Raw genomic sequence first — 13495 nt, 5'->3', positions numbered from 1 at the left:
CAAACTGTGGCAGCCTCTCTCGGCTTGCGTGTTCTTCTTTATTAATAATGGTTGCTGTAATACTGTATTATGGTGACTGCTGCAAGGCTCTTTTTTTGCACAGAAGTGGAAAGAAACCAACATACCAACTCAAGATGACTGACTGTTTGATCAAAGTGTATGATTTAGCAGAAACGGATAAGCAATCTGGTTTCATAAGAGATGGAATGACAACGGTCTTCGTCACAGGCTGGAAACCCCTAACAAACTAAACAAACAGTGGGGGATTTATACACATTAGGCTTTAAAGATTAGATCAATAGCAAAATAAAGTATTGATATGTTTGTATAAATATATATATTTTTGTTCCTAGCTGCCTTCGAGTCGATCTTGATAATGAGATGTCTCCAAGCCTTGCTATCCTCTCCCTCTCTGCTGAGGTCCTATAAGTGCATGGTATTCTGTAGAGAGTCTATCCGTCTGACATGTGAAATGTCTTTTATTCTACTCCCTTTGACCTTCCTCAGCATTACTTTCTTTTCCGATGTGTCCTGTCTTCCCATTATATGGCCAAAGTACAACAGCCTCAGTCTAAGCATCTTGGTTTCCAGGGACAGGACCCATTTGTTTGTCTTTTTAGCTGACCATGGTATCCTCAGCAATCTCTTCTAGCCCCACATCTCAAATGAGTTAATATTCTTCCTATCTGCTTTCTTCACCGTTCAGCTCTCCCATCCATACATCGTGAATGGGAATACAATGGCTTGAATGATTCAGCTGTACCTTTTTACACTTTAGGATTTTGCCTCGTTCTTCCATAGTTGCCCTTCCCATTCCTAACCCTCTTCTGATTTCTTGACTACACTCTTTGTTCTGATCAATGTTTGATCCAAGGTATGGAAAATCTTTAACTGTTTTGATTTACTTGTTCTCTAGGTTGAATTTATGTAGATTCTCTGTGGTCATGATTTTTTTTTTGTTTTCTTTATGTTTAACGTTAGGCCTGCCTTTGCACTTTGCACTGGGAATCATATTGCAAAAGTATTTTGGATACGTACCAAAGAATATCAGAAGATAACCAGTCTGTACTTTATAGATTACAACGAATCTTTAGGCTGTGTAAATTATGGGAAATTGTGGTTTGCTCCAAAAGAAACAGGAGTGACCCAACATCTGACTGTGTAACTTATATCCTGCTTAATTTCCACCTGGAACAAGAGGCCACTGCCAGGAAACAATATGGAGCAAGAAATGGTTTCCCATTGGCAAAGGTGGATGCCAGGCTAAACAACATTTCATCAGTTCTTTAATTTATCTGCAGAACAGTCCATACAGAAAGCAGAATTGGGCTCAGAGGAAGCGGGTGAGACCTGAAAGAAGGAACATGTGGAACAACTTAAGGCACTTTGTTTCCTAATTTTCTTCAGTAGTTGTTTCAAGTCTTTGTTACTTTCTGCAAATTATATGATGTCCCATATGATTAATAATATTAATATTAATTAACAACATGAACCACCATGCTATTTACAGAAAGGAACAAAGACTTGGAACAACTACTGAGGAAAGTTAAGGATTAAAGTGCCCAAACAGGTTTGCAGCTGTATATAAAGAAGACAAAAACAGTGACCCCAATCATTTATGGGAACGTAATTGTATGCTCCTCGGAGGCAAGAAACCATGCTGATGGCACCAGAGCAACTGATAGAGTCTCCCAGGTGAGATAGGCATTTGCTGAGGAGGCAGACTAAATGGGCCGAAAAGCTACTGAGTAGCAGCAGTAGAGAGTAGAGAGCTAGTGTGGCACAGTGGTTTGAGTAGAATTCAAACATATAGCAGTGTTAGTCTGTAGAATCAGGGGCTATACAGACGGGCAGCTAAACACCACCCCTGTTTGCCCCAGATTGTTGCCCTGGCAATGATCCACTCCCTCTCAGGAGCAAAAAGAAGCTGCTCTGAGCAGCCTCCTGGAAGGGGCATCACAGGCGCATTCGCATGCATTGATGATGCCCCTTCAGCTCAGCTATGTTTGGGCACTGCACTGCATGTGCGCCAGTATGGAGCATGCCATATGGATGGGTGCATGCCATAATGGTGCACGTGCGGCGGAATTAGGGCTCAGAGCATGTTTCAGCCCTAGTTTGCTTGCAAGCCGGCACAAAGTGCTGGTCTGTGTAGGCTCTCAGTACATAGATCTTGTAGCATCTTTGAGACTAACTGGAAGAAAGAAATTGACAGCATGAGCTTTCATGGACTTCAGTCTACTTCCTCAAATGCATAGTGGTTTGAGTGTTGGACTGTGACTCTGGAGACTAGGGTTCCAATCTCTGCTTGGCCATGGAACCCATTGGGTAACCTTGGGAAAGTCATATTTTTTCAGCCTTAGGGTAAGGCAACGCCAAACCTCCTCCGAAGAAATCTTTCCAAGAAAACTGCATGATAGAACCTTAGGGTTGTCATAAGTCGGAAATGACTTGAAGGTACACCACCTCCACCAGCAACAGCAGTAGTAGGGCATGATACTGGTAGAGGATCTCTCAGAAACAACAGCTATCCAGCGATGTAGCCTGGATTTTAGGAAGGGGGGGGGGGGTCCAGACTAAGTGCCACCATTTTACATGCTACAGTGGACCCCTGCCTTACGTGGGGGATACGGTAACTGAATTAACGGAAGGGGGGGTCCGGATCCCATGGACCTCCCTCCCCCGGCTATGTCACTGAGCTATCATAGCTAACCCTTAGTACTGCACAGAAAGAGGCATGGTAAACTTCTTTTGGATGTCCTTTACCAAGAAAAACCTATGATGAGACAATGCAAATTGAAACAAGAGATAGATTAATGCAAACTGAGTCCAAAGTACAAATGTAGGCCTGAATTCTGTTGCTAGTCCTACCTAAATTAGCCAATTGAATTATCATTCAACAGTTAATTGAATTGGTCTACTCTAGTTGGGACTAACCAACTGGATTCCAGTTGTAGTTTTACTCCATTAACTCTGCGGGAGGAAGAGGGAAGGAGGAGGTGGGAAGATCGTCCTTCCCAGTAGGCTCAGGCAAAAGCAAACTGCTGCAGCTTCTCCCAGCTTGTATGTTTCTTCCTCGGCAATAACTTTTGCCATCTTGGCCGCCCTCTGAAGTTGTTTTTGTCACATGTGTCCTGGTTTTCATCTATGAAATGCTGAAGGGTATGGTGAGGTCTATAGACACTATGAGAGTGTGAGAGAGGGCTTTTTCATCTGTGGAGCCCTATTGCAGAAAGCCCTCATCTCCAGGTTGCCAGGTCCAGGGACCAGCCCTCTAGTTCTCCACTCCTCAAGGCAAGTGGTGGATCTTAGGATACAAGTGCTGCCTTGAAAAGTGTGTCCATATATATTTTCCTCATTACTTAAACACAGTGTTTTTAATTTGGATGGCAAACTCCATGTAGCTGTGCATGATGCTTATTGTATCATCCATAATGATGCCACCATGGGTTGCCCCTTGTAACACCAGCCTTAGAACATTACCAAGGCCTGCCTCCTATGCAACCATAAGAGGCCATCCTTAGGTCTCAGGTTTCGGCTCAGAATTATCCTGGCCTGGGATAGTCCTAACCTGACAAACTAAGGGGTCCTTCAGACACACACATATATATATTTTAATGCAACAATGTGCGTAATTGCACTCATGCATTCTAGTGTAAGTCACACTGCAGAACGACATCTATATGCATCTCTTGGAATTTGGGTGTTCACATGTGTCAGCACTCAAATAAAGAGAAATGTTTGCAAGGTATGCCATAGACCTGTTTTGAACCTGTCCATTCAAAACAGGATCCTTGACTTGAGATTCCTTGTGTTAGACTCTTTCCATTATTGGCCGAATAAGTAATAAAGAGGACACCAAGTTTAGTAGAGAATGGCTGGTTAACCGGATGGAGACGCTTTCAACTGTGATACTTCCATCCATAAATGTGGTATATGTCAAGCTTAGCAAAATTACTTTTTAGGCTACAACTCCCAGAATCAATTGGAATGGCCAGTTTCCTCTGTGATTCTAGGGTTTGTTATTCAAGAAATAGTACTTTGTGATACTGTGTAAATAACACGTTTGAGTAAAGCAGGAGTGCCATCAAGTGGTCATACCTTTCTCTAGGTTTTAATATGTGTGTAAGCTACGCAACAGAACTCTGAATCCCCACAACAGATTTTTATTAATAACCCAAACTGTACCAGAATTTGTTCAAAACATGACAATATCATCGTGGTTCGGTCATCAAATATCCATTTGTCATGTAAGCAAAGACAGAAAAAGACTACACAAGTAAGGACGAAAGCATAAATTGTGAAAGATGAAGTCACTTTATAGGTATGAATGAACAATTCCACCAGTGTTTGTACAGCAAGGCATTTGATGAAGCTGGTTATGTAAGGCAAAGACCAGTTTAAGCATTCCCTTTAAACATACTTGTTTCAACAACAACAAAAAAACCTGATGTGATTTTTCTTATCCTCTGTCCTTTTGTATCGGCTAACCTTTGATTCGGAGATCTCTTTTGAAATCTCACTTTGACCGAGTTTTCCTAATAACAGCGCCTACCGAAAATGAAACGTCAAAGTTCGAAGTACCGCTCCAAAAGGTTCCAGCTTTGTCTCAGGTGTTGAGCCCCTTTTTCGTTAACGGATTTAACAACACTAGACAGCAATAGAGATCAAACAGTGGGGGGTTTTGTGAGTTAACACAGTTCTCCAACAATAAGAAACAAGATACTGGCAACTGTTAATGCTGTTTCACTGTAAAAAAAGGTATAAATAAATAGTCAACTTTGCAGTAAGAAAGAGTGTTTTACAATACAATGAGCTTGGTCTTCCTCTTGATCACTTTAAGCACTAACCAGGGCTATGAACTCTAGAAAAGAAGGAGAAAAAAGGCAGATTTCATTATTTTTGGATTAGGAAAATATTTTGCTCTCTGCCATAATGACCAATTTAGTTCTGTCTGGATGGTTTCTGAACCATTATAGAGGAGGGAGAATTGTAATGCCAACTACCCTTGGTGCAATTTTCTCGGCCTGATTAAAATACTGTAAATAGACAACATGGGGATGCCCTTGGAAAATGTCGTGCAAAACGTAGTTCAAAACTGCAGCATCCAGACAACCATATCTTCCAACTGTCTCAATTAATCCTCTGTCATCCCACGTTTGCAGCTGATTTTAAATGTCCTGGTTTCTGCCTCCTCTTTGCACTTTCCTCCTTTATCTTCAGCTTGTTTCAAGGCTTCAAACTGAGTTCGAATTGCAAAGGTAGTTAACTTAGCAGTGGGCAGAGAAACGTGAATCTGCGGAGAAGGCTCAAGCAAAAGCAAACTACTGCAGCTTCTAACTTATTGATAGCTTTGGCCTCCTTGACTTGATCACACATGTCCTGGTTTTCATGTATGAAACGCTGGAGAGTGTGGACATCTGTTTGGTGTGTCCTTCAGAGACATTATATTACCTGTCTAAACCAACTGCACTGGTTTCCTATTTGCTTCTAAACATCAGTTCAAGGTCTATGTCAGGGATGGCGAACCTATGGCACGTGTGCCAGAGGTGGCACTCAGATCTCTCTCTGTGGGCATATGTGCCGTCACCCCAGCACAGAGTTTGCCAGAGCTTGTTAGTAGAAAGCCAGAGGAACACGGCACTTTGCAATAAATAAGTGAGTTTTGGGTTGCAGTTTGGGCGCTCGGCCCCTAAAAGGTTCACCATCACTGGTCTATGTTTTGATAGACAAAGCCCTAAGCAGCTTGGGCCCAGGATATCTGCCCCTCAACCACCTCTTCTTTTTCTGAGCTTCCCTGGAATTTCAGATCTCTGATGGAGTCCATGTTGTGAGACCCACCATCCTAAGAAGCTACTCCAGTGCATAAATGGCTTTCTTTGTAGCAGCACCTGAATTGTACAATTCCCTCCCAAGAGCGTCCAGTCTGGTTCCATCTTCGCAATCTTCCAGCTGACAACCTAAAATGTATTATACCCTAAGGCCTTTGCTGTTTGAAAGTGGGCTTAAAAATGGCTTTTGAAATGGATTTTAGGTTGTTTTAAAATAATCCTTGCATCTGATATGAGTGCTGATGTAATAGGTAGTGATCACCCACACAGAAAAGCCTGAATAGATTTGTGGGAGCACCTTAGTTTGCAAGAGTACAAAGAAGTCTCTTGCAAAATTAGGGTGGCCAGATGCAAAACATATAGGGATCTTCCACCTTACTCATTTATCATATCATACCAGCAGTGATATCAGCACTCATAGGCTGAAATCAGAATTAGAGGGGAATTATTTTTTAAAGGTCTAATCTTACCGTCAACTCCAATTTTGCCGTCTCCATCAGTGTCACCTGCGTCCAGGAAAGCCTTGGTCTCCTTGTCAGTCAGAAGTCTGGCAGATGCAGCAAAATTCTGGAGGAATTTCCTAGCAGAGAAGAATGGAGAGATCAGGGATGGGCAATAGTATAGCTATCTCTTTCTGTGTGTGTCTGTATGTGTATCTTTGTGTGTTGAAATGTGTGTGTGCTTGCCTTCAAGTTGCATGTTGATGTATGGTGAATCCACATGAATCTCATAGGGTTTCCTTAAACAAGGAATACTTGCACCTGGTATTCATTGGAGGTCAAACTGGATTGTTTCTGCAGCCCTAATCTCTCCTTTCTTTTCTCCTTTCTGTTGCCTTTATTACGTCCCTTTCTCTTGCTTTTTTAAAAATGTCATTCCACTTCTTTGTCCATTTATTTCCCCCTCCTCCTTCCCTTTTACTCACTGCAGTTCCTCTCTCTCAATGTATCCACTCTTGTCCTGGTCGAGGATTGCAAAGACTTTCGTCAGCTGCTCCTTAGATTTGCCGTGGAGACCTGCTTTGGCAAAGAAGGTCTTGCAGCTGAAGGTCTCGGCGTCTTGAAACGAGAGAAACAGTAAATGAAGGTGAAGTATGGGGGTGAGAAGGAATACATAAGGAAACATGCTTTAGTCGTGCGTTTTATGGTCACAATACAAATAAACCAGGACTCCATTCTCTAACTTAGGGCCTGTACAGACAGGCCAAAATAAAGCTGCTTCGGGTCACTTTGGAAGTATGCTGTTGCAATGATGCATGCGTCCTAAGAGGCCAAAAGCCGCACCGAAGCTGCGCTCCAGTCCTTAGGATTGCTTCCCAATGGCTATACCAGATAGGGCTGCTGGGATTTACAGCCAAACAATGTCTGGAAGGCCATATGATTCCCCTTCCTACCGCAGGCAGCTTTTTCAAGCCATTCCTTATGGCTATTTGCTGTTCTTAGCAACCGCAGGCTAGCATATGGATGCTTTTAAACAAACAACATAAAGCAGGGGAAACGATTCAGATGCACAAATTATAGAGAAGGTCGCCAGGTTCTTGCTCCTATCATTGCTACCCACAAACAAACATTATGAGGGTAAATATAACACAGGGATTATATGCAGAGAGGTCTTGTAGCACCTTTGAGGCTAACTGAAATAAGGAAGTTGGCAACCTGAGCTTTTGTAGACTGCAGTCTACTTACTCAGAATTACTTCTTATGCTAAAGCATTGTATCACTTATGAAATTGTACTAATTTTAGCTTTTATCTTGCCGATTTTAGATGGAAATTTAGAGCATTTTGTACCTATTGTATGTTTTATGGATTACAGTTGTAACTGTGTATTAATTTCTGGGGGTAGGCAGGGTAATAATATTATTAATAATATATTTTGGTCTATGACTGTAAATAAAATGATGATGATGATGCAAAATAAAGGGGAAATGACTACTTTAATTACTTTTGAACAATCGGAAAGAATTTTAAAAAAGAATGGAAGCTAACTATTTTCTGAAAGCAGATACTGTAACATGGTTTTCGGCCATGATTCTGTATCAACTATAGTACTTAGCTATACAGCCATCTTAGTTGTGAATCCATAGGGATCATGACTCTCATAGAATCATAGAGTTGGAAGAGACCACAAGGCCATCCAGTCCAACCCCTTTATTCCACCATGCAGGAACTCTCAGTCAAAGCATCCCCAACTGATGGCCATCCAGCTTCTGTTTGAAGACTTCCAAAAGGGAGACTCCACCACTCTCCAAGGAATTGTGTTCCACTGTCAAACAGCTCTTACTGTCCAGACGTTCCTCCTAATGTTGAGGTGGAATATCTTTCCCTGTAGTCTGAATCCATTGCTCCAGGTCCTATTCTCTGGAGCATCAGAAAGCAAGCATGCTCCATCCTCAATATGGCACCCCTTCAAATCCTTAAACAGGGCTATCATATCACTTCTTAACCTTCTCTTCACCACGCTGAACATCCCCAGCTCCCTAAGTCTCTCCTCATAAGGCATGGTTTCCAAACCACCATTTTGGTCACCCTCCTCTGAACACGCTCCACCTTTTCAACATCCTTTTTAAATTGTGGTTCATAGAACCGGACACAATATTATTCCAGGAGAGGCCTGACCAAAGCAGAATAGAGTGGCACTATTACTTCCCTCAAACTAGACACTATACTTCTATTGATGCAGCCTAGAATCGCATTGGCCTTTTCAGCTGCCACATCACACTGGTGACTTATGTTCATCTCGTGGTCCACTTGGACTCCTAGATCCTTTTCACATATCAACCATTTGCAAATCACTAACTCTAAATCATGGAACCGTAGTTGCCTTAGTAAATTCCAGCCTTTGTTTTTAACTGTTCCCCACGTTCTGCATGGTATATAGCTAACATGGTATATAGCTAACATACTCTAAAGCTTTCGATTCTTATTTAAAGAAGGTTCTTTTATAGGTAGTTCTTGCATAGTATACCTTCCTTATTTCTGTCTGCTTTTGCTGCATTGCAAACTGGACCAGCCAGAGGCAGAAGTCCTTAAGTGGGCTCTAGTCAATCAAAGCTTGTGCTATATTAAATCTGTCCAGTCTCTGAAATACTCAGTACTCCTTATTATCTTATATATTATGCTTCTAGGAATGTGGGCGGGATGCACCAGAGAGACATATGTGAGTGACTCATAATAAGAGCATTTTTGTGGTGTAAAGGATCTCTGAGATCCTCCAGTCCAGCTCCCTGGACAGTGCAAGAATTGGCTGGATGGCTCTTTTTCATACAGCAACTGGCAATGTGCATGCACATCCAGAGCCACCTGTTCCATGCGCCTAGTTGCTTGCAGTGACAGCTGGACGATGACAGCAGCTAGCTTGAATTAAACTGAATCTCCCCAGAAGACAACGCAAGCATATAGAATTAAGCCAGTGTCCTAAACAATAGTGCTGTGTTCCTATACACACACACACACACACACACACACACACACAATGATGATAGAAAATTAATTGCTACATTGCTGTCAGAAATAATCTAGAGAATTTAAAATACAAATATCACCACTATCCCTGATAGAAATATTAGGTTGGCCTTTAGAAAAAAAATATATTAAAGATTAGAAAACAGTTATATGTAATTTAACACATAACAGTTTTAACTTTTTAAGCCAACTTGGATCCCGTGCCGGGGGAAAAGCAACATAGAAATGGAATAAATATCTAAATAAATACATAGATTTCCAATTCATGATTCCTGTTTGTCATTAAATATCGAATTATATTATTTGACTTTAAAAAAACCCTTAACATTATACCAGAAGTAGGATTTGATCCCATACATGCATATATCTGTTTGCAATACTATTTCCCCCTCCTTTTGTTTCCTTTTGCTTTAATTTATATAGAATCATAGAGTTGGAAAAGACCGCAAGGGCCATCCATAAAGGCCCTTTATTTAGCTAGCTTTAGTAGGGACCTTTCAGAATGTGCTGCACTCTATATGAGTCTATATAAGACTTATTTTTGTGCATTTGTGAAGAAAAAAAGACATTATAGCTCAAAAAACCCACCAAAAAGTATTACAAAGACATTGCTTTTATCTGCTTTTAATTCTATTATTAGTTTTATTCTATTTTAAATGTTTGTTTTAAAGGTGTACTTCTCTTAAGGTGTACTTCTCTTAACCATACTAAGCAGCTTTGAGTCTGGGAAAGGGGGGAAAGGTGGAATAATTATAATCATTTTGCCAATAATTATAATTATATCTGGTTATATTATATGATAATTATGCTGCGTTGGCAAACGCAGCTAGGAAAGAATTTGGATTCATTGAGCACTGGATTCATTGAGCACTGGACAACCAGGGTCAGGAATGGAAAACAGAAGAAAGGGAATTACAGATTTTTATCACTTTGCAAGGAGGAAAAAGGACCGGAAAACTTGTCAAGATAAAGCAATTTACCTTTGCAACTTGCCAGGCCAGCTGCAATTTCAGCATCGCTCAGAATACCAGCTAGAGCCATGTCCAAGCTAAGGGGAGGAGGAGGAGGGAGAAAGAATTAGCTGACAGTAAAGACAGATAGTAAAGTGATGGGGGGGAAATAATAACATTTTTGGGGAGAGATTGCAAGATGCAGGAGATCATCTGCGGACAGATGGCTGTAGCGCCGGCCGGAGAGTTTCGGTTGATCTTGGCATTTCTGCAGAGAGTGGCATGACCTCTCCTTGTCATCTCAGGCAAACGGTAGCAATGAGAGCGAAGATTAAAGTCCAGGGCAGAAGTGAGCAGAGTTCCTTCCGCAGAAAAGATTGAGAATCCTCTTCTCTACCCATAATTTTATTTTTTTGCTAGGGTGGTCAAAAAACAAAACCAAAGCCCCCAGCTTCGTTTCATTTCATTTCTTCCATCGCAGCTGATTTCCCGGTTCTTGCAAACCCCAAATCCGAGAGATAAAACTCTCTTTTCTTCCACATTGGCTGCTTTGTTTGGTTGGGGGATCTTGATAGTTTCCATGAAGTTACTTTTGTGGCTTAGTTGTGACCAATGGCTGTAAAAAAATTAAAATAAAATAAAAAAAATAAAGAAGCCCTCTCGAATCAAAAGCTAAACTCACCTTGACGGCTGTTTTCCAAAGCTGAGAGGAATAGGCAGAAAGGTCTCTCTCCTCTTAGGTGGTTTGCTTGGGCAGAGACCCTGTCTTATATAGACTATAGTTAAGATCCCCCAGGCCTTTTACAGAAGTCCTGGGACCGCGTCATTGCTCAAATGCCCCGGGGGATAAGATACTGTAGCTGACAAGACCTGCTAGCTAATCAAATTGATATTTATATCCCAAAGGAATGTACATCGGGTCTTTCAGACAATATAACAGGTTTCTCAAGCCACCGAAATGCTCTCCCAAACTTCCATCGGCCTTTGAGGGGGACATAATTTCTGGATCTTTAACATTTTTATTTCTACCCAGTTTTCAATTAAACGTCGCACTAGGAGAAGTTTGTCATTTTTATCCCCCAGAACCAACCAGACCAATTGGATTCAATGAAGCTGGATGGAGGTTAAAACAGAGTATTTGGTAGAATGGCTTGCAAAAGTAGACTAAGAACTCTGTTTTGGACTCCATTGCCTATAATCTTCCAGCCTTCCTGGTCTGTAGGAAATATACATCCAAAATATGTATTAAATATATGATTATCAATTATTAATCCCTCTTCTCTCTCCTCTTCCCAGCTGCAGCCTTTTACATACTTACCTGGGAGAGCGACCTATTGAATAAACATGCAGAGAGGTAGGTTTTGGTGGGTTTTTTGGACTATGTGACCATGTTCTAGAAGAGTTTGTTCCTGATGTTTCTCCAGCATCTGTGATGTTTCAACAGATGCTGGCAAAACGTCAGGAATAAACTCTTCTAGAACATGGCCACATAGTCCGAAAAACCCACAAAAAGCTATGCATGCTGCCCATGAAAGCCCTCGACTTCACAATGCACAGATGTGTTGTGCAGTTTTCAGATTCAAATCATATTTTAAATGTATCCCTGACATTTGTTATCTCTACTAGCATTATTCTTATTGAGCGTCTCATTACCCAAACTCCAAGTCACTCAAAACATTTTCATGCAAAGGAACATTTCACAGACATAGGGCAGTTTTCCATCTGCAGTACTCAGTAGGTTGGCTGGTGGCTTACAAGTCAGTAGGACCGTGAACCCATTATGGGTTTCAGTCTGAACATGAACAAAGCGATCCCAAGGTGCCAAACCAATATTGAAGGTAGGGTGCAGCATCGTGAACAGTTCCTCCAGTTAGATTTACCACCCTTCAGCCATGAACTGTGACTGATCCTCTCATTTGCTCCATGAACTATTGAAGATCATTTAGTAATAACTTCAACATCAAGTCTAATAGCAGGGTTGATGTAGACGTCTGGGCTCAGAGGATCAAATTGCTAAGACTTTTTAGTCCATAGGGACTAACTATTAAGTCATCTGCCATCCCTACCCCCATCACTTTTTGCTGTTCCCTCTGAGTTCGGCTGCAGTCCTTATAGTTACTGGAAGGAAAATGGATTTTTGAAGCAACTGGGTATTGCTATGACTTCATCCTGCAAATTATGACTTTCTTGCTTTTCCAAAGACCTGGGGCCCTTTCGTACTACACAGTTATGGCTCTATGAATCCACTTCAGCTGCCATGCCAATATTGTATGGCATCCTGGGAATTTTAGTATGGTGATGTATTATGCTCCTTGGTTCAGAAGTCTAAATCACCCTTCATAAACTACAAATCTCCCAATTCCATATGTGAAAAATTGACTGGTAGAGCTGTAACTATGGCCTCATTCCCATTACCTTTTAAACCAGATTGCAAATCGGTTTGAACCTGTTTAAATGATCTTGGTTCGCACATGAACCAAATCGCTGAAGCGATTTGGAGAGGGGGCCCATGTGCTAGACCCATTTAACCCACATCTTTTTGATGCTGATTTTTTTTCAGTATCTTTTTGGATAAATCGATTCTGCACAAGTGTGAACCAGATGCAGATCGGAATCGATTTAAATTTGCCCTTTGGTTGGCTGGAGCGGATCCATTTTGAATCAATTCATTCGTCAGTGTGAACCACAAGTGGGTTATTTTATTTTGCAGCACGAAAATGCAATTGGGGCAAATGTAGTGTGAACCATGCTATACTACTGAACCGATCCATTGATTTGGATCGCAAAGCGGGAATGTGGCCTACGTAGTGTGGAAGGGTCTCTGCTCCCCATGGAGATCCATATAGGTTAATCCAGACTTTCTAAATTCTTAGATTCTCCTAAGGGATGATCCTATGATGAATGCTTGCATTTGAACATTTACTACTATGTTAATAGTCAGATGGATCAAAGCATTTGGATGCCTTCCCAAATGTAATTTCTTCTGGCAGAAATGGAGATTATATACAAAGGTGTGAAGGATAGCTGGAAATGTACCAGAAGTAGGTCATCTTATAAGAAGGAACTCCCTGTACTTTGCCAGGCTGGACGTCAGCCCATTCCAAATCTGTGAGCTCTCTGGCACTCAGCACTTGAATATTGCTTCTCTGGAAGGGGAGAAAGAATCAGGCACAATTTGGTAAGTAGGCGCCTGAACAGACAGGCCAAAATAAAGCTGCTTCAGGTCATTTTGAAGGTATGCTGTTTAAATGA

General features: G+C 41.4%; 1 protein-coding gene across 1 annotated transcript; it reads right to left on the bottom strand.

Annotated features, from left to right (window-relative positions):
• Positions 1–4298: 4298 nt before the first annotated feature.
• Positions 4299–11072, bottom strand: LOC121937480 (parvalbumin beta-like). Its single transcript, XM_042480688.1, has 5 exons — positions 10926–11072; positions 10274–10341; positions 6757–6889; positions 6302–6411; positions 4299–4864 (listed from the first exon to the last, which is right to left on the bottom strand). Exons 2-5 carry the CDS (start codon positions 10332–10334, stop codon positions 4839–4841), a joined length of 330 nt encoding a protein of 109 aa, XP_042336622.1. The 5' UTR covers positions 10335–10341; positions 10926–11072; the 3' UTR covers positions 4299–4838.
• Positions 11073–13495: the final 2423 nt, after the last annotated feature.

The sequence above is a fragment of the Sceloporus undulatus genome, chromosome 8 (genome assembly GCF_019175285.1).
Source record: "Sceloporus undulatus isolate JIND9_A2432 ecotype Alabama chromosome 8, SceUnd_v1.1, whole genome shotgun sequence".
Classification (NCBI taxonomy): domain Eukaryota; kingdom Metazoa; phylum Chordata; class Lepidosauria; order Squamata; family Phrynosomatidae; genus Sceloporus; species Sceloporus undulatus.
Note: the sequence above shows the minus strand (reverse complement) of the source record. Positions and strands in the feature narration are given on the sequence as shown.